Genomic DNA, 18,745 nt, shown 5'->3' with positions numbered 1-18,745 from the left:
TCATGGCGTCACATTAAAAATAATCACTAGAATCCTACCTTCCTTCTTCCCTTTTCCTTTTGAGTTACTTTCATGTACAAACCTTTACGAGATGGGAGAGAGCAGGAGTTGCTGGGGTAGTAAACGGTCTTCCTTCAGCTGTAAGCGCAAATAGACGATGTACTGTTTCTGTATAACTGTATAACGTAACAAACTGTTTTCAGTTTTGTTTTTTATGGTGTTGTTCAGTTGCATTGAAAACTATTAATATGAAAAAAAAATTATCTCAAGTTGTGCCAGTTCTGAATTTAACTACTGTTTGTTAATGAACACCCTTTTAAAGCTTTTATGAATATATTTTTGGTATTTTTGTGAAATTTAGTTTCTTCTGCTTTGCTTGCTGCTTCCTGAGTCCCGGAATCACTTTGTGCATTGAAAACTCTAAGCAGTTGATCTTCCAACTGAGACCTTTCCAGGGAATATTATATTAGAATAGTCGATGAAATTTCTGCTTTCTTACTGCTCTCGAGGAAGCTTACAGCTTTCTGCCTCCTTATCGATTATTAGAATAGCAAGATTGTCCGTGATCTTGCCCGTTATGAAGTCGATGATTTATGATTTTGAGCTAGTAGTTACAGTTATCAGTCTTCAAAAAACTGTTTGACATTGCAGCTTTTATTGACAGTTTCCTCCGTGCGCTTTCTAGGAGCTAATCTCCTCCTTTAGGTGGTACTTCATATCTATATTTATTACATGAAACTGAAAACTACTTCCGGTCGTGATTGGCAAAGAGGAAGCAAAATTATCATCATTTTTGAAAGGAGAAGGTCATTCCAAGAATCTCACTTTTTTGTCTTTGCCTATAGCAAGTAAACATTCAGCTTTCCCACTCACCGAAGTTTCAGCCTCTGAAGTTACAGCCTCTGAAGTACCCGCTATCCTGAAGAAATTCGTCTCGAAAGAAGCGACTTCGAAGGCCGGCATTTTGAAACTGTACATGGCAGCCAAGCCTTGCTAATGTGACGTCATTCCGTCCGACTCGAAACTGGCAGAAAGGAGAAAAATCTGCAACTGACTTTGCATCCTTCACAAGGTCAGCAAATTTTTTTTTCAAGTGATTATCCACTTCACTATCTTCAATACTATCATTTCGGAGATTGGAGCATGTTTGGCTCAAAATAGTATGGCTCAAGAGCAGCCATAACCCAGAGTGGTAGTTAAAAGGCTTATCGGAAGCCATTTAGACAACATCTCTTGGACGGAATGACGTCACGAAAACGCCGCCTGGCTGCTGAATACTGTTCAAAATGGCGGCAACGATGTCGAATTTTGGGCTTCTTTGGAGACGAATTTCGTAAGGAAAACGTGCACTTTAGAGGCTGAAACTTCGATGAGTTACGAAACATAGAGCAAGGTTTTTATTAGGGCTGGCAAAAAATATACTTTTTTGCAGTGACCTTCTCCTTTAATTTGCACTCGTGGGCGCGTCTGTGACGTTTTTCAGTCAATAAGCAAACATATGAAAGCTTCCTACTCGTGATATTTGAAAATTAATTCATATAGCATAAGTTAGCATTTGCCCAAAGGCTCGTGAAACTTTGAGATATGTTCAAATCGCACTCGTAGTGTAAATCGTTAATAGCACTCGTTTCATACGGTTACCTATACTAAAACTACTCGGAGATCTCCCTTATAGGTTCTCTTCTCGTCCAGAAATAAGCCAGTAGTAGCTAAGACCCATCAGTCCGGTAGCAGACAATGTCTTCAGGAAGAATGAACAAAATAAAGATCACTTAAGAAGGAAAGTGTCATCATAGTTCTCTTTTAATGTTTTACATTTTCGAAATGGGGCATTATACAGAAGGCTAAATCATTCAACCATGGTATATTGTTCCCAAAGCTTCACTCGAATGTATTTTGAAGTTTTCAGGTGTGTTGACACTTCCCCATTTAACTAAGTCTGTATTCGCTTTTACAAGAGCATTTTACTCAGTAGAATTAGGAGAAAAGAAATAATTAAGAGAGTAGACTCGAAATATTCTAATTCATCTGGGATATGTATTATGGCTTTGATCTAGCATAAATGGCCGCTATGTACATTGATAAATTATTCGGCAATTAATGAGAATATCATCTAATCTATCGCTTTTAATTTTCCGCGTTATTGAAATTTGATGCCGCGAAAAGAATGGAGCGAAAGTAATGCACAGAAATGAAATGCCGTATGTCTCAGGGAAATGACACACTTTTCTTAATTTTTTCCAGATATATAGATGCATATCAATAAGACAATACTTAATAATTATAGTTTATTTTTCTCCTCACTCTGGCTTCTGGAGCTCTTGATTTGACGGGCCAGTATCCATCAGTCTAATCGATCAAGTTCTTTGTTCTTTGGTTCTGTTCTTTGACTCGCATTTTAATTATGACTTTTTGTCTCTGTAATGTATCCATTCACGAAAACTTTGTGACTTGGCTTCGAAAGCGAACTATCGCTCCTGTAAGATCACGAGACCAGATTAGCGCAAAGTTTTCCGATAAGAAAGCATCATAAATTATCATAGACTTCCTGCCTAGAGACCTGAATTGCGAGGGCCTAACAATTCCACTGTCAGTACTATTATTATTATCATCATTTTATTCTACTTATTTTTTTTTCTCAGCTTTCCACCCAATGGCCAAGTTGTCTGTGAATCAGAGGTGATATTTCTCACGAATGAGCGATGATTTGATTCTTCGATAAATATAAAGCAAGCTGTGTAAATACTTTACAATGTACAGTAGCTTTCTCTGTGACTGTGATCAATGTACAATTCGCGTGTAACCAAGCACTACTGAAGTAGCGCAGCTTCCGGTCACAGCCCTGCAACTAAGAACAAACGCAAGACACATCCCGTAACTCCCGCAGCCTGGCTTACATGAACATTTTGAGCTTTTCTTGAAACGCGCCGCTGGCCCAAGTTGTAAATCAAATTGTTGAAATGATTGCATTCTCGGCAAACGTGCTCCAAAGCAAAGTAAACACTGATTGTGACATCTAAGACAGTATGATTCATCATCTCTTGAACGCGTCTTCTGAAGCAGCTCCTCAATTCCTCTAGTCAGGTGAATCGCGAGGCTATACAAAGGACACCGCTGATGCATTGCTGCTTGTACTGTTAAGTCTCACAAATGAATTTCTTATTCCTCTCCCCATACGAGAATCCCTACGATTATTGGTGTTTCTCTCCTGTCCCGTAACTGCGTCCTGGTTATCGGAATCTTCCGGGACCTGAAGAAACTGGAGAAGTCTGTTCATCCAGAAAGGTCTTTCCACTGTTTTGGAGTAGTCGATTACGCTTCTTACACGTAATCCTGGAGGAAGCTTATCGAGTTCTGTTTCATCAATTCTTATAATCACGAGGCAATCGTCTCCTTTCGTTACTTGTCGATACTCGGCAAGATGTAGCTCATGATTACAGTAATTACTTTCCTGAAAATCCTTAGAGTAAACTGCAATAATTTTGAAGCTTTTTTGTACGCTATCCGCCATGCTATCAAGAAAAACTCCGCCAGGGTCAAAGTCTCTATAGTGGATGCAACACTTTATATGATGCTGTTCCTCAAGGGGACGAAGGAGCTTCTTTTTTACCCATTCGGAATCTTTTGAGCTGAATATTATTAATGCGTGGTAATCGAAGCCTAGAGGAGAATAAAAAGATCACAAATGTTTATTGGGTATTTCAGCCAGCTTGATATCAGGTGAATCAAGTTTGCAACTGGTTCAAATGTGTTATAATCAATCAAATATTTTAGCTCGCAGATGATTGGTCTAAACGCGTTTATGTGACTCAATATGCCCCATCTAAGAATGGGGAGTATCTTAGTGAAACGCAATAGCCTCCATTTGACTTTAAAAATATGCTCGGATACTATGTCCTTGGACATAATCTGTTCCTCGATGAACACTGTGAACTGGGGCCACTTTTCTCGAAAGTCCCAGCAACTGTGCATGCCGGGGCCCGAAGCCATATTTTAAAAATAGTAGTGTGGGTTTTGGCTCCATTCTGTTTTGTTTCCTGACATATTTATTGTTTGAATTTCAAAACAATTAATATCTCGATCTTGAATGTAAACAGGGCAAACAAGAAACAGCTTTTCGGGACTTTCGAGAAAGGGGTCCCTGATAACGTTCGCGGACAAATATCGGAACATATTTTCGGGTCAAATAGAGGCTATTGTTTATATATCTAAATACAGACCTGAAGGCACAGGGAAGCGTCCCCTAGATCGCCGTATGTACGGAAACATATATTTCAGGAAACCAAGGACGAGAAGCAGTCCTACCAGGATCCCAGACACAGTCGCAATGGACACATACATGATGGTGGGGTCGGCACCTGGAGGAAAGGAGGGTGTTTTGCCTGGAAAACAGAGTAGTGGCATTGCGATGCAATCTCATTCATAACATGCGGTGCTTAGAACGTATAATCATATTATTCAGGAAATAAAGGAAACATCGTTTATAATGGAAAACTTCTTTCCCTTTTTCTATCGATCGAGTTATGTTACCACTATACCGCTAGCAATTAACACGAGACGCAGTGAGTCAGTGTTTCCATAGATGGTTCAAGGTCCCCTAAACGTCCACGAACGTTCCAAAACCTCGATAGAAACACAGAGAAAATGTCCTATTTCTTTCAGAGAACATCCCGAGAAACCTGGAGAAGGTAAAATCACGCTTTACTTTGATTATCAAAATGTCAATTCTCCCTTGATTATTATGCCAACATAATTTTTCATGGAGTTCTAGTAACACCGCTCATAATTCGAACAATCTCATAGAGTGTTTTTCCAATAAAAATTGCTTTCAGGTGAGTAATACATCACGCAACTTTGACATTTTTAGATAGTCAGTATACTCACTTGACGTCTTATTCGTAGATGCGTAGTCACTTACGTCAGCAATATAACATTGACAAGCAATAAGTTTCATTAAAGCGGTTTCAAAGAAGTTTTATTGAACATTCAATCGGGGATTTAGCAAATACCACTTAAGCAATTGAACTGCTACGATTTGTTGCTGATGTTGAACAATCTAATGTTTTAGTGCATTTTAATCCTAGAATATGGATATGTTTTACTGATGCTTCTTTTTAAATGGTTTAATAAGAATTTTTAGGTTGGCCTAATGATAACATTGTGGAATATGTCCACCTACTTGTACCAAAGGACGTAGTTACTGGACTTGGGGTTGAAGAGCTAGAATCTAAGCTGCCGCTTTCAGAGGCTGAAAAGAAAACGCAAAAATTGTTAATAGCCTTGAAACGTTTGAAATTCGTCTTTCGCTGATTTTACCTCTACCAGATGACACTGAACACTTTTTGGTCAACGTGCTGACACACTTTGCACACATACAACCAAGAGAATTAAAATATTTTCACTCAATGCGACTCTGTAGCCCGTCTAAGTCCATATCTTTTATAATTACACGTACATGCGATGTATTACTTCTCATAAAAGAAAGTAGATGATTGTTTATTGAGGGCCACAATGTCGTCCATAAAATGTCTGGCAACATCCAAAACAGTATCGACACAGATTTTTGACCCATTTATATATTGGGATTGGCACTGGTTGATCGAACTTAGCTGAATACCAGTTTAAAATGTCTTCCTAACAGAACAAATTTCATTATACCAGAGATAATAACTGTTTAACAGTACAGCCTTTAAAGTAGTGCTTATCTCACCTGTAGTTTGACTTAAGGTGGATGAGGTTGGTTTGCCTGTGTGGATGAGAACAGGGCAATTTAATCAGGACACAATAACGCAACAGAACACGACGTATGTTTGATTTAAATAATTACTGAATATTAATCTCACCTGTTGTGCTAGTCAAGGTGGACAAGGTGGATGACGTTGGTATGTCTGCGAGGATGAGAACAGGTCAATTTAATTAGGACACAATAACGCAACAGAATACGACGTATGTTTGATTTAAGTAATTGCTGAATATTAATCTCACCTGTTGTGCTAGTCAAGGTGGACAAGGTGGATGACGTTGGTATGTCTGCGAGGATGAGAACAGGTCAATTTAATCAGGACACAATAACGCAACAGAACACGACGTATGTTTGATTTAAGTCAATAGTGAATATTAATCTCACCTGTTGTGCTAGTCAAGGTGGATGAGGTTGGTTTGCCTGAGTGGATGAGAACAGGACAATTTAATCAGGACACAACAACGTGACAGAAGATGATGTACATGTAATTCATTGCTTAGATCGTCAATGACTGGCATATTCGCGGGGGTTCAAACTGAGCGAATCAGTGGTCAAATTGTACCACAATTAAAGCAGTGATGAACTGAGTTGGTAGGTGTAGAGAAAATCAAGTATTCAGCACTGTCAAAGCTTAGCACGTACTATTTAGACAGTGCTCAGTTCGAACTCGTAATGCTGCTGGAAGAAGGGAAGGAGGGAGGGAGGGCAAGGAAGGAGGGAGGGAGGGCAAGGAAGGAGGGAGGGAGGGCAAGGAGGGGGGAGGGAGGGCAAGGAGGGAGGGAGGGCAAGGAAGGAGGGAGGGAGGGCAAGGAGGGAGGGAGGGAGGGCAAGGAAGGAGGGAGGGAGGGCAAGGAGGGGGGAGGGAGGGCAAGGAGGGAGGGAGGGCAAGGAAGGAGGGAGGGAGGGCAAGGAGGGGGGAGGGAGGGCAAGGAGGGAGGGAAGGCAAGGAAGGAGGGAGGGAGGGCAAGGAGGGAGGGAGGGAGGGAGGGGAGGGAGGGAGAGAGGAGAGAGGGAGTGAGAGAAGATGAAGCTTTTTTTTTGTATTTTATCTATTTTTTTTTTCTTTTACAGGTATAGTACAAGAACATACAGCTCGATACGCATAACCATTACAAAGTTTACAACAATTACCTTAGTTACAAAACACAAAGAAAACTACACTGCACTACACTACAAGGATTACACAACTAATTCAACTTAAACAAATTCAAGAGTTATTAACGGAATCTTGAAAAAACGAGGTTTGGACAACAGCTGCTGTTGTATTAATGGGAGTAAAGGTTTCCATTTTTTATCGTGAAAATGGATTTTGCTGGGTTTTTTTCGCGATAAAACGTTCGGTTTGAAACGTTCTTTTTTTAATTTATCGACTAACAGTCTTAAACATAAAGAGCCCGTATTTAATTTTCAGCGGTAAATGAAATATTTACTTTCAAGAAGGATGTAGTTGACTATAATGCTTATATTATCCGTATCTAAAATCCTAAAAAGAACATCCTTGATATCAAACCTAACCGCCCTATAGTTATATTTAAAGAATTAAGTACAACCTTTAAATCATCCCAAAACATGCAGACTTTTGTGCAGTGGAAAAAGAGATATTCTATGGTCTCCAACTCCTTTTCACAACAATCGCATAAGGGAGAATCTACTTTTCTAAACTTAAACAGCATCTTGTTTGTGTATAAGATCCTGTTTAATCTTTTATATTGGAGTTTTCTTAATTTAGTATCCAATGTTGTTCTGAAGGGCAGTAGATATATCTTGTCCCAGTCCAACTGGGATGTGTGCATGCTGAAAGCTTCGTTATATTTCTTTTGCGCTGTTGGTATACTGGATATCTTACAGACAAAACTGATTGCGATTCGATAATAACTTCGATTTAAGATTTTGGAAATCGACTTTTTTTCCCTTCAGTGCGTAAATTCTTTTGAGTTTGGATTAGATCATGAGTTTTTGAGGAGATAGAGTTTTTATTTATTTTAATATTTTGCGCCATTCTTCTGGAAAAGCATTGAAGAGACTGAAAAGTAGAAAATGTTCAACTAGTGAGAGAGTTGAATATAATGGTTACTTGTTCGACTTGAACTCTCCCCTTGTGTCGTAGGGGTCTCCAATTCTTACGATTCCAAGATCAATCAGCATACTTTTACAAATTGACTTAGATTCAATGCAAATGAACTGGTTACAACAATGTTTTTTATTAAATTTGGTTTTGTCTTACATTCATTGTTGTTAGGAACATTTTAGGCCTCAGCATTCAGCTTGGACAGAAAACACTTTAATTTTACCTGGATGTTAAAGAAACCTCATGGAATCATTGTCCATTAGGCTCAATATGAAGTAATTCAAACTTACTTGGGTAGTATGTAACCATTTTCATTTCTTTTTTGCGGTAAGGAAGACCATGAATCTTTAAAATAGAGAGAGCATAGTAAATGAATAAAATTGATAATGATCGACTGACTGACTGACTGACTGACTGACTGACTGACTGACTGACTGACTGACTGACTGACTGACTGACTGGTTGACTGGCTGACTGGTGGACCGGAGGACCGGTGGACCGGCGACCGGCGGACTGGCGGACTGGCGGACTGACAGACTGGCAGACTGGCTGACTGGCTGACTGACTGACTGACTGACTGACTGAACGAACGAACGAACGAACGAACGAACGAACGAACGAACGAACGAACGAACGAACGAACGAACGAACGAACGAACGAATGATTTTACGTGCATATAGCTATTTTTCTCTAATGTAAGTATAAAAGTTAACCAATCTTAAAACTCACCCATAGATAAACAGGTCCCGGATGGATATAGCCATAAAAGGATATATTTATGTTCAGAAACGTTTGATTCTAAAACAAAAAGACGAAATTAGTCACAAATCATTGAACCTATGCATGCTCACTACCATTAGGCTTTTCCAGCGATTCTGTCTGGAAAAAGTTGTATTTTATGCTACTTCCAATAAAGGAATTTACAAATTCGTTACGATGCTTTGTATTTTGACTACACAATATGCAAGTCTAGTCAAGGGCTTTATAAATTGCTTTGCCTGTGACATGCCAGACTGATCAAAACCAAAAATCATTGCATTGGCAAAACGGGATGGCTGCAATGCAACACAATGCACCACCAGTGCAAACTAGGACGTGTCCATCCTTTAAAATAAGGATTTAAATCCCTAGAGATCAAGCTATCTACACACGTGGCCTCTTCCATTCTCTTCAAAGTGTCAGAAAATGCATTTTCCGTAGCCCAATTTGTAATTAAAGGTGCAGGCAGCCTGAGTACAACTTCTCTTAACACATTTCCAAGTTACCGATAAAACTCGTAAGCCTGGGGTAGAGCAGTTTGAAATGCTGCATTCCTAATGGGTATAAATTTACTTACCATTCGCAGCACAGCGCAATTTACGGCAACATTGAAACGTAGGGCTAGATTTAGCAGAATTCCATATAAGTGTCCAGAGGAATCTAAACGATAAGACATAGAGGAACTACTGTATTACTAACCATAACATTAACGTTAAATAGTAATGCTAAATTTAAATTAAAGAAAGATTACATTATTTTAACAATTTGTAATCATCAGCCATTTTGGCCTCAGGGGTGGATAAAAGGGGAAGGGGAGGGTTGGCTGGTACTGTTAGGTTGCAGAGTCAATGAAACATGCCCTACAATGTTGCAATTGAGAATTGGCACCTAATTGAAAACTGTCACACCAGAAATTCTAGCAATGCCAGAAAGTGGAAATTACAGTTAGGTACCTCTCCAGAGCGTTTGCCTTTATTTCTGCCATAATATTCACAATCTTTTTCAATTTTTTTTTATGTTTTGCTTCCTCAGAAGGGGGTTGGTTAGCCCCCAGTCCCTAGCTAACTCCCCGCCCCTTAAATGTGCTGCTTGGGCTCTCGTTTCTCGTGCACTTCTATTCAGTTTGGATCACAGTCGACTACTTGAATGCGACGCGAAAAATAGCAGCGTCGTGTTTCGGTATCCTGGAGGTGTCCGTATTAAAGGGGTAGATTATATAAATTCAAGTTTCTATGGAACCAGGTAATAATAGCGGTGTTTGTATTACCAGGTATCCAATTAGAAATCAGGCACTCTTTTGCTAATGTAACAAGAGGTAACCACGCTATAACAATGTTCCAAGACAAGAAGTCCTGTCCAAGGCTACATGATCCAAGGCTTACAAGGTTGCTTACCGTTCATTGGAGTCCATGATACATTCACATACCAGTAGCTGGTATTTTCATATTGTCCAAAGGCTACGTCGACCTTGGATGGGATAACCATTTCAGGAACTGAATTGTCTTCACTGCTGGCCACACAATCTAAATTACGGTTATCAAAATACAAAATCAATCACTTATATGAATGTTATCGAAAGTTGCAGATATCATATCCTCCCATAATAGGATTGGCTCGCAAGTACAATAAAACCTAAGTAGCATTATCATCTTCCACGAAAACTTCCATGCAACGCGCATGATAAATGAATCCGCGAGAGGACTGAATACCAAATATAAATAACTCCAGAGGCACTACCTTGATAATAAGGCCTATATTGGGGGATTAACTCGCATACCCCTCATCCCATTTTGTTCTTTCTCTTTCATTAAAGATGGCAGGCCGTTATTTTGAGAAGAGTCCAAAAGTGTTTAAGGAGAAGCTTTGCTTTGAAAAGAAACGTATATCATATCATATAAGAAAAGAAGGTTGACCGCGGGTTTGGTTAAGAATGTTTCTTTATCCATTCTTAACGTAGCCTGCAGGTGGTAATCTTACCTGATGGTTTAAGCGCTTTGGATGACGTTGGAAGACCTAAAAAGACGAGAAACAAGTTAATATAACCACTAATGGCCACCAACAAAATACCATGTATGGGTTAATTTAATAACAACAACAACAACAATAATAATAATAAAAATAACAGTAGTAATAAATAATACTTTTATAGCGCCCATCCAAGCATGATCTAGGGGTTTTACAGATTGTAAAATATGATTAAAAAAGAATAATATCAAAAATTAAATAAAACAAGAATCAATAAAATCATTGCAAAAAGACTTCCTTAAATAAATGAGTTTTAAGCCGAGTTTTGAAAATTTGAAGATTGTCTGATTTTCTTATTTATATTGGTAAGTCATTCCAAAGTTGTAGCGAGGCGACAGCAAAAGCTGTGGGTCCATAAGACTTCAAGTTATAGCTGGTACAGTTAATTGTTCAAGAGAGGCATTCACTAGCTCATAGAGCTTAAACTCAATGAATTAAATTACATAGACTATAAAAGTAGTTATGGACTGATGTGAAACAAAACACTACATTACGGGCTTACTTGGGTCGAGAAAGATAGATCTTCGGTGGCGTTTCGTGAAGGTCGTTGCAATGAAAAAAAGTCGATCTGTTAGAGAAAAAGGAAACTAATTTCAGTCAACAATATTAAACGGGATAAGAGCTTTTTAGCTTTTTTTCTTGTGATAGCTCATTTCGTCGTTTTCCGAGTGGATTTAAAGGAATGTCTGTTATCCACAAGTGTAAAGTCAACCCAAACAGGGAAAATATTGTACCCAAGTAGTGAAATAATAAGATGATGTGCTTTTATTAACCTGTCTTTTATCGATATATATTTTCACTCCATAAATCTATGGACCTAAGTCAGTTAAAAAAAAATTGTTTTAAGTTCTAAATTTTCACGTAAAAATTTGCATTCTTTTAAATTTTGATTCGAACACCATTTCTCAAAATCCTGATTTTCTTGCCCTAATGAATTAAGAAAAGGCCAAGCCTAAATTAGTTAGAGCTAACTTTGATAGAGCAACTTAATATTGCAGTAAGGCAGTAAAGGCCTCTTGCTAGCAATATTCGGGACGAGTGTTCTATGTGTGACTAGGTTAGTAAACGATCAAGCTCACCGTACGTCTCTCTGTAGATTGGATCAGTTGAATTTGAACGCCCAAGCGGTATCCGGAAGGACATGGGTTCGAATTCCATCAGGGAAAAATGAAACATGAGATGGTGACGTCATATCACGTGATAAACACGCCATCTTGGGTCGTGATTTTTCCACACCCTCCTGGCATTTCTGAGACCAGGAGTCTTCTGTAAATAGCTTGAGAGGGATTACCTTAGAAATATGGTTTATATATGAAAGATTTACTCGCTTACCCTTCGTCCTCTCTTGTAGCCATTGTTTACCTTTCCTCCTGTTCAGGCAGTGCTTACAAGAGAGGGCTCTTAAAACCTGCAAACCGAGATAATAATTGTTAGATGAATGTCTACTATATTTTCAAAAGCTAATCGATTTTGCTTGGATTGTAACCTCTCTATCTCATAGCTTCCGGTTTCAAAACGTCCTGTCATGCGGGATAATGCTCTATGCGGTCTTTAACGAGACAAACGTGATTTAATTTAATCCACCTTCGCTGACAATCTCACACATACTTTTTGACATATGTAGTTAAGTAAAGATAAATTGCCGAGGAGTAACAGAATACATAATCCACATGTTTGCGAGAATGCCCTAGTCTTGATAATTTGTTAATTTTTTTTGGTAATTCTAGCGTGGCTACCGAGTAACAGTTCAATAAGTGGTTGTTACTCATGAGCAGTATGGCGCATGAGTTAAGGATTGGGCTCCGTTTCTCCGTTTTGGTGTCACATTTGTGCATGTAAATGTATGTATGCATACATTTACCGTGGTCTTTGGAGCTCCGTCCGTCATATTGGATTCTTCAAGAAGGTGCCGCTTTTTCGCAAACGTTGTGCTTTTTCCCCAATTTGGTACGGTGTGAAATTACTTATCAGTACTTTAGTTCGTTGTTAAAATTCTGAACTGACATGTGAGCATGCATGAACAGCAAGAAAGTGTTTCTGGAGAGGTAAGCCATTGTTTATGTCGATCGCCATCTGACAATATGACAAGTCTCAAATTTATCAGGGTTTTGGAGATTCAAGGACATATTACGAAGAATCATTTACTAAGAACGTGCTCTGTATACTTAATCTTTTGGTCAAAAAATGCTTCCTGTTCGTGTAAATGGACGTGTTTAACAAAACGGGCAGGTAATAGGCCACGTTCGATATATCGCATATTAATATTCTGGCATGTCTCCGAGGATTTCAGGACAAAATATTCGAGTTTCTTTTGTCCCTCAAATCTCAAAAGATACTCGGTTACAAAGAAATTATTTTAAAAGAAAAAGTAAATGCTATAACTTGACGTTTCGGCCTTTTCTGTCGTCATTGTCAAATGCAGATTAAAGTCGTTCAGTTATGTACTGGCTTAGGTTATATACTAGCTTAGGTTAGGTTATATACTAGCTTAGATATATACTAGCTTAGGTGTTAAGAAGGAATCCACCAAAATTTCGAGTAACAAGTGGGCTAAAACTTTTTACCGAGATTATTGGAAACGTCTGTGCGACTCTTTTAAATATCTTCTCAAAAGAAATCATTTCTAACAACACCAAATGTAGAAAATAAATTTTGAAGTAATGTATGAAACACTTGAAAGTACTGGTGAAATGAAACTGATGATGAACTTTTACCTGTGTTTTACCCGACAATTCCTCTGAGCTTTGAAATTTCCTTGCTAGAGTTCCCACGAGAAAGTGTTTTTGGTGTCATTTCAGACAGCTGTTTTTATCTTTAGGTTTTAGAAAATGCAAAGAGGACTGTAATATACTTAAAGTTATTCTGGTACAAGGTTTGTGTCCAGTAGAAATTGAAATTGCTCGAGTCAAGAAGAAAGTGACGCACAATGTCAGGTAATAAAACACTTGTGTGTTTAAGTTTTTTTTTTTTTCCTTTTTCTTTTTTTTTGCTTCTTGGTTAATCTAGTACACCTTGTATTTTGTGTTAATTATTGAAACATTACATTTTTAGCAACATGTGTAAGGATATGTATATAATAATATTTTAATTCTCGGAAATATGGCATTGCATAATATAACTTAAAAAAAAACACCAGGTGCCAACTGAGGAGTACTGTTATTATATCAAGTTTCAAGTATACTTTAAAATCAAATTACAAATATAATAAAACTAAGGCAAAGTTGATATTTGTTACAATAGCCCAGCACAGGAGTATATTCCTAACAACCAACATAAACAAGTCTAACACAAAAAATGCCTAAAGAGATTTAGTTCAGAATTGCTATGAAAAAAGATATTTCATCCAATTCGCAATTCTGATCGTTTGTTAATTCCCTATCTATAATTTTTTGACTCGGCTTGCTTTGTTATTTGCTTGTCGATATCTTTGTAATAAAGATGGCATATTGCGTTACAGCATTTATCTTCTCTCCTGCATCTTAATTATCTATATCTTAGATCTAGGATGCACTTTTTTCAAATTAGCATTTCTCCCGTATTATTTCTAGTTGTCAGATGGCAAACGTTTTCAAATTGCTTGTCTGACTATGTACCCATTGCGTATCTATTTCATATGACTTGTATTCTCTTGCGCATGAGTATAGGCTACTTGGAGCCTCTTGTTTAGTTTAATTGTTCAACTCAGTTTAGTAAATTGTTACTCAGTAGCCACACTAGAAGGTCCTACAACACACCAGAACAAAATTTCCCCCATGATAAATAAGGTAAATCGATAAGAATTCTGCATATACACAAAAGTGAAGTTATGCAACACGTTCAAAACCAATTACATTAATTTAATTCGTAAAATCCTCTTTGGGCACGCGCTTCTAAAGACAGCTGCCTGTGAAATGGAGCTGCTAAAATAAAAACATTCCAGTTCACCATTGGAATGGGGAAAAATAGCTGAGAAACTAAGAAGATCGAGAATTTAGCACTTCAGAGACAAGTGATGGAACAGTGAGTTTAAAGAAGGACTGAATCGCTTGCATAAGAGATATCGTAATGATGATTAAAAAGCTCATCTGAAACAAATTAAACAGAATCTTTGTCGCGCAATTCTTTTTTTTCGCTTGTTTTGCCTTTTCTAAAATATAATTAAGTCAGTCTATTGTTCGTGTATGTCTATTGCTTGTACATTGTAAGAAGCGGAACATACAGCGCTAAGTGTTGCAAGCTTCTGGATATTGTGAATTATTTTGCATTAAAAGGCATAATTATAGAAGCAAGTTTTGACTTGTTAACTAAGGCTAGGTACACGAGCACTCACACTGCACCAAAAATCGCTTACAGTCGAGATGACTTTAAGGCCAAGAATGTCAAAATGAATCGGGTGAATTAGTAAGTTCGTATTTCCTACTTTTCTGAGAAACTAGAACACTTCCTTTTAGATAATGAAAACGTATTTTGCATGCATTAGTAAACGGAAAAGCCACGAGCCATTAAGCATAAATAAGGTCAGCGCGTATTTGTTCGTGACTGCGTCAGCAACGTTTGCCTGTACGGGCAAGTTCTAGCCCATATTCCAGTTCAAAGTTTCGCGTTTCAGTTTAAAAGTGACAAAATTGTCGAGTTCTTGTCAGACTGTGCTTTGTCTTGGCTATTATTACAGTGAAAACCGGAAAAAGCCAAAACAACAAAACAGCTATAAAAGCAAGCAGAGCAGAATATCCTTGTTGCTTATCGCTTTTTATTCTAAATGCTTTTAGAGGGTTTATTGTAGACAGGCTCAATCGTACAGCCACGATTTTGGAAGATTTTAACGAAATTTGCTTGTTGTTGATACACGACTTGTCTACCAGGTCATTTGGAACACATTTTCACATATTTTGGGACATCTTGTCACCTTGAATCCAAATCACTTAGTCGTGTTCATAATGGATTGTGAAACAGGCATCACAACCTTCCATTTAATTAAGCAAAAAAATAATCACAAAATGATGGAGAATACAACGATAACAAAATAACGTTCGTAAACGTGACATCTTGACAAAGGAAGTGATCAAGCGTGGCTGACACTCAAATGCAAGATCGATACTTTCTCAGTGCAATCTCATAAATTGTAACTTGGTTTGAACCGGAAATTCTATAAGCCAATGGTACAAACCTAAACCATCGAAGAAAACAATTTACCGGTTCGAGAGATTCTCAGATTGCTTTTTCGCTGACCAAACGGTTTTTTTTTTTTCGTCAATTAACGACACCGCAGTTATGCCAGATATTTAGCAGGAATTAGTTGCCCGTAATACTCTACTGTTAACACGAATCTAAAGTTAAAGCTTTTAACAAGTATCAGGGAATTTGCGAAATCGTTTAGCTATAACTCAGCAGAGAATTGTCAGATGGCACTAACGCTTTTAAGTTTTGTTGTGAAACTATTAACATATAAAATATGAATTATTTGAAAACAATTAAGTCAAACAAGCATCCCTTTGGAAACTTTTGAACAGTTCTCTACTTGGCATCCCCAAACAAAGATATGGATTTAAATCTTCTATAAGGAAGTCTATTGCCCAAGAATACTAATTGATCATATAGAAAACTTGCAAAACGAGCTTTTGCATTATTATTCAACAATTATAATGATATGTATAATTAACTTTACTTACAAAAATGCAAAAGTGCTACTTCAATACCCATTCAACCCTATTGCCACAAGAAACACAAATGGCAGCTTTTTTATAGTCTATCCAAAGACATTTCAAATCTCACAGTAAGCTTTGAGCCTTATCGCAAAGAGAACAGACTAAACAAACTTGTTATTCAAATGTCTAAAGGTCGGCACCCTTTAAAAAGACAAAGACCCATCCCAGCGTTCAACTCTGAGGGTATTCTGCCATAAATAAACAACAAACAAGCACGAAGGAACACGAATACACTCTTGTTATCATGGTTAGTTCGCGACTTTCGTTTTATTTTGTGCAATCGTCTTGGTTTACGGGAACTGCAATATTGGTCTTGCCAGTTACAATTTAAGTTGACAAATAAAGGAAAATTTAGTCACGATAAATGTAATATTTTTTTAAATATTTACGATCCTAATCAAATGTTCATTTGCTTCCAGATCGATGTCCTGATTTCGTATGAATTTATTTAATTACATTTCCTACACCCTTGCCTTATTACCGAAATTTTCAAAATGGACGGAAGGACTAACGATTGGATTGAAGACTGTGTTGTCGTTTAATTACTTCTGAGTTTCAAAAACGGAAAGCCACACTTCAAAATTCTGTGTTGTCGTCACGACTTAATCCGCTCAGTCAATACGAAGTTTACGTACACAATAATCGAATCATAATTATAGGCATGTCACCTCTTAACATTGTAGTCATTCGGGTTACTACTTTGTTAACCTGGATTTTAACACGGAATAGAGTATTTCAAATGGAGTCAAAAGAAATAGTAACGAACTAAATTAAGAACCTTCAGCTTGGGAATGTTACCACCTACTGGCGCTCGAGGAACATTTAGAATTTAGAGAACCGGTAATGATTAATATTTCTTTTCACTTCAAGTCGATATGCGATTTATCCTGACCGACGGCAATATCGCCGGATTAGTCCCGAACTGAACTTTTTCAAACTGTTTGTATGTTCGCAATTATATAAATATAAAAATATATATCCGGCCTGTAGCTGAGTACGTAAACTTTAGTTTCTGTCGGCGCAATTTCGATTTCTTCGAGTCATTATTTGCCTAAGTAAGCAAGGTTATTCAAATGAATTATTGCTGGTTTGTAACAAATAATCCAGTGGTTCTCCTTGTGCCGATTTAAATGTGCAGTTATCGTTTACAGCTTGAGGGGCTGTTTTGGAAAGAAGTCCATAACATACCTTAACTCCTGTCCTGGATCGCTCGTCTCGAGCCAGACTACACGCACCACGGCATTCTGCTTGCTCGGATAAATTTTCTCCCGATTCCTTGATTGAGGCACCAAGGACAAAAGAAAGCAGTGCTACCATAAAAACCAACACTCCTCTTGCAGACATGGTTACGTGCTTACGAAATCTAGCATTTCACCCTCTCTGGAAAAGCCACTTTGCTTGAAAGCAATCGCGTCCGCCAAAGCTAACACTCTAATTGTGATCAGTGATGCAAATGTTTGGCTTCAAACCAAGGTCAAAAAATACCTAATGAATTTTAAACTTCACTGCATCTGTTTTCACGCTCCAGTCACTTCATTATGTTTATGTCAAAAGCTCGGAAAATCAATTGCTCTTGCTTATTGCTTACAATTATGAAATTTTAACTTCTATTTAGGCACCATTCATCATCCAGAAGCTTAACACTTCATCGATACAGTAAAGAGAACTTATTTGCTGATCACTCTGAACGCAAACAACAGTAGGTCTTCTATTTTGCTTCGTGTTTTGTTGGGTGGAAATTTGGGAAAATTTGTCATACAGAGTTTATACCCATGTGTATATGCGCTTGTGCTAATATCACTGTGAATCGGGGGAATGATCTTCAAAGTAATAATCAGGCTACCTAAGGCCTCATCCATATTACGTCGGAAGAATTTCACTGTAAAAACGCATTAGATATTTTCCGTCCACACGAAAACGAAAAGCCTGCGTTTGGGAACCGAAAAATTTCCATATGGAGTCAAGGAGAGACTTTTTATGGCCCTTCAGTAACCATTATTCACTGATCAAAACTTTTTAGATTTTTTACAAGCTCAAAATGTTGATTCTCTAGACTGGAGGTCTTGTTAGAATAGGATAGGATAGAATAGAAAGAATAGAATAGAATAGAATAGAAAGCCTTTATTTCAACACGATAGGTTTTAAAGCTAACAGCTTGTCGGGTCGTGAATAAAATAAAAGAAAGACCTAATACCAATGTAATAATAAGTAAAAATTAAAACTACTGACCTTATAAGAACCTGATCTCCATAACAATATTTACACGTCATAAAACGTTCAAATGTAAATAAAATTGCCATCACGATGCCGCACAGTTCGTTTTCAACTTCCTTCCGAGAGTTTAATTGTGGATCAGAGATAAACATTCCCAGTTGAAGATTTTGCTTTTTCTCGTGTCCCGTCTGTTTGTCAACTGATATATGGAGCCATATTATAAAATTAAAATTAAGGTCAATAAAAGTCTA

The 18,745-nt window shown here is 37.7% G+C and overlaps 1 protein-coding gene across 3 annotated transcripts; it reads right to left on the bottom strand.

Moving 5' to 3' along the window:
* Positions 1-636: 636 nt before the first annotated feature.
* Positions 637-17,860, bottom strand: LOC110044548 (uncharacterized). 3 transcript variants are annotated; one of them, XM_089288913.1, is made up of 15 exons: positions 17,469-17,860; positions 11,929-12,004; positions 11,099-11,164; positions 10,549-10,584; positions 9,966-10,094; positions 9,149-9,231; positions 8,542-8,610; positions 8,102-8,156; positions 6,128-6,163; positions 5,986-6,030; positions 5,844-5,888; positions 5,711-5,746; positions 5,180-5,248; positions 4,221-4,382; positions 637-3,660 (listed from the first exon to the last, which is right to left on the bottom strand). In XM_089288913.1, the coding sequence occupies exons 1-15, from the start codon at positions 17,622-17,624 to the stop codon at positions 3,098-3,100; spliced, it is 1,626 nt and encodes a 541-aa protein (XP_089145039.1). In that variant the 5' UTR covers positions 17,625-17,860; the 3' UTR covers positions 637-3,097. The 3 variants fall into 3 exon arrangements, with proteins under 3 accessions (XP_089145039.1, XP_089145040.1, XP_089145042.1); XM_089288914.1 differs by lacking the exon at positions 5,844-5,888; XM_089288916.1 differs by lacking the exons at positions 5,844-5,888; positions 5,986-6,030.
* Positions 17,861-18,745: the final 885 nt, after the last annotated feature.

This window comes from Orbicella faveolata, unplaced genomic scaffold (genome assembly GCF_042242905.1).
Source record: "Orbicella faveolata isolate gen_17 unplaced genomic scaffold, um_ofav_v1 contig_2, whole genome shotgun sequence".
Taxonomy (NCBI): Eukaryota; Metazoa; Cnidaria; class Anthozoa; order Scleractinia; family Merulinidae; genus Orbicella; species Orbicella faveolata.
This window is presented reverse-complemented; position numbering and strand designations above follow the sequence as displayed.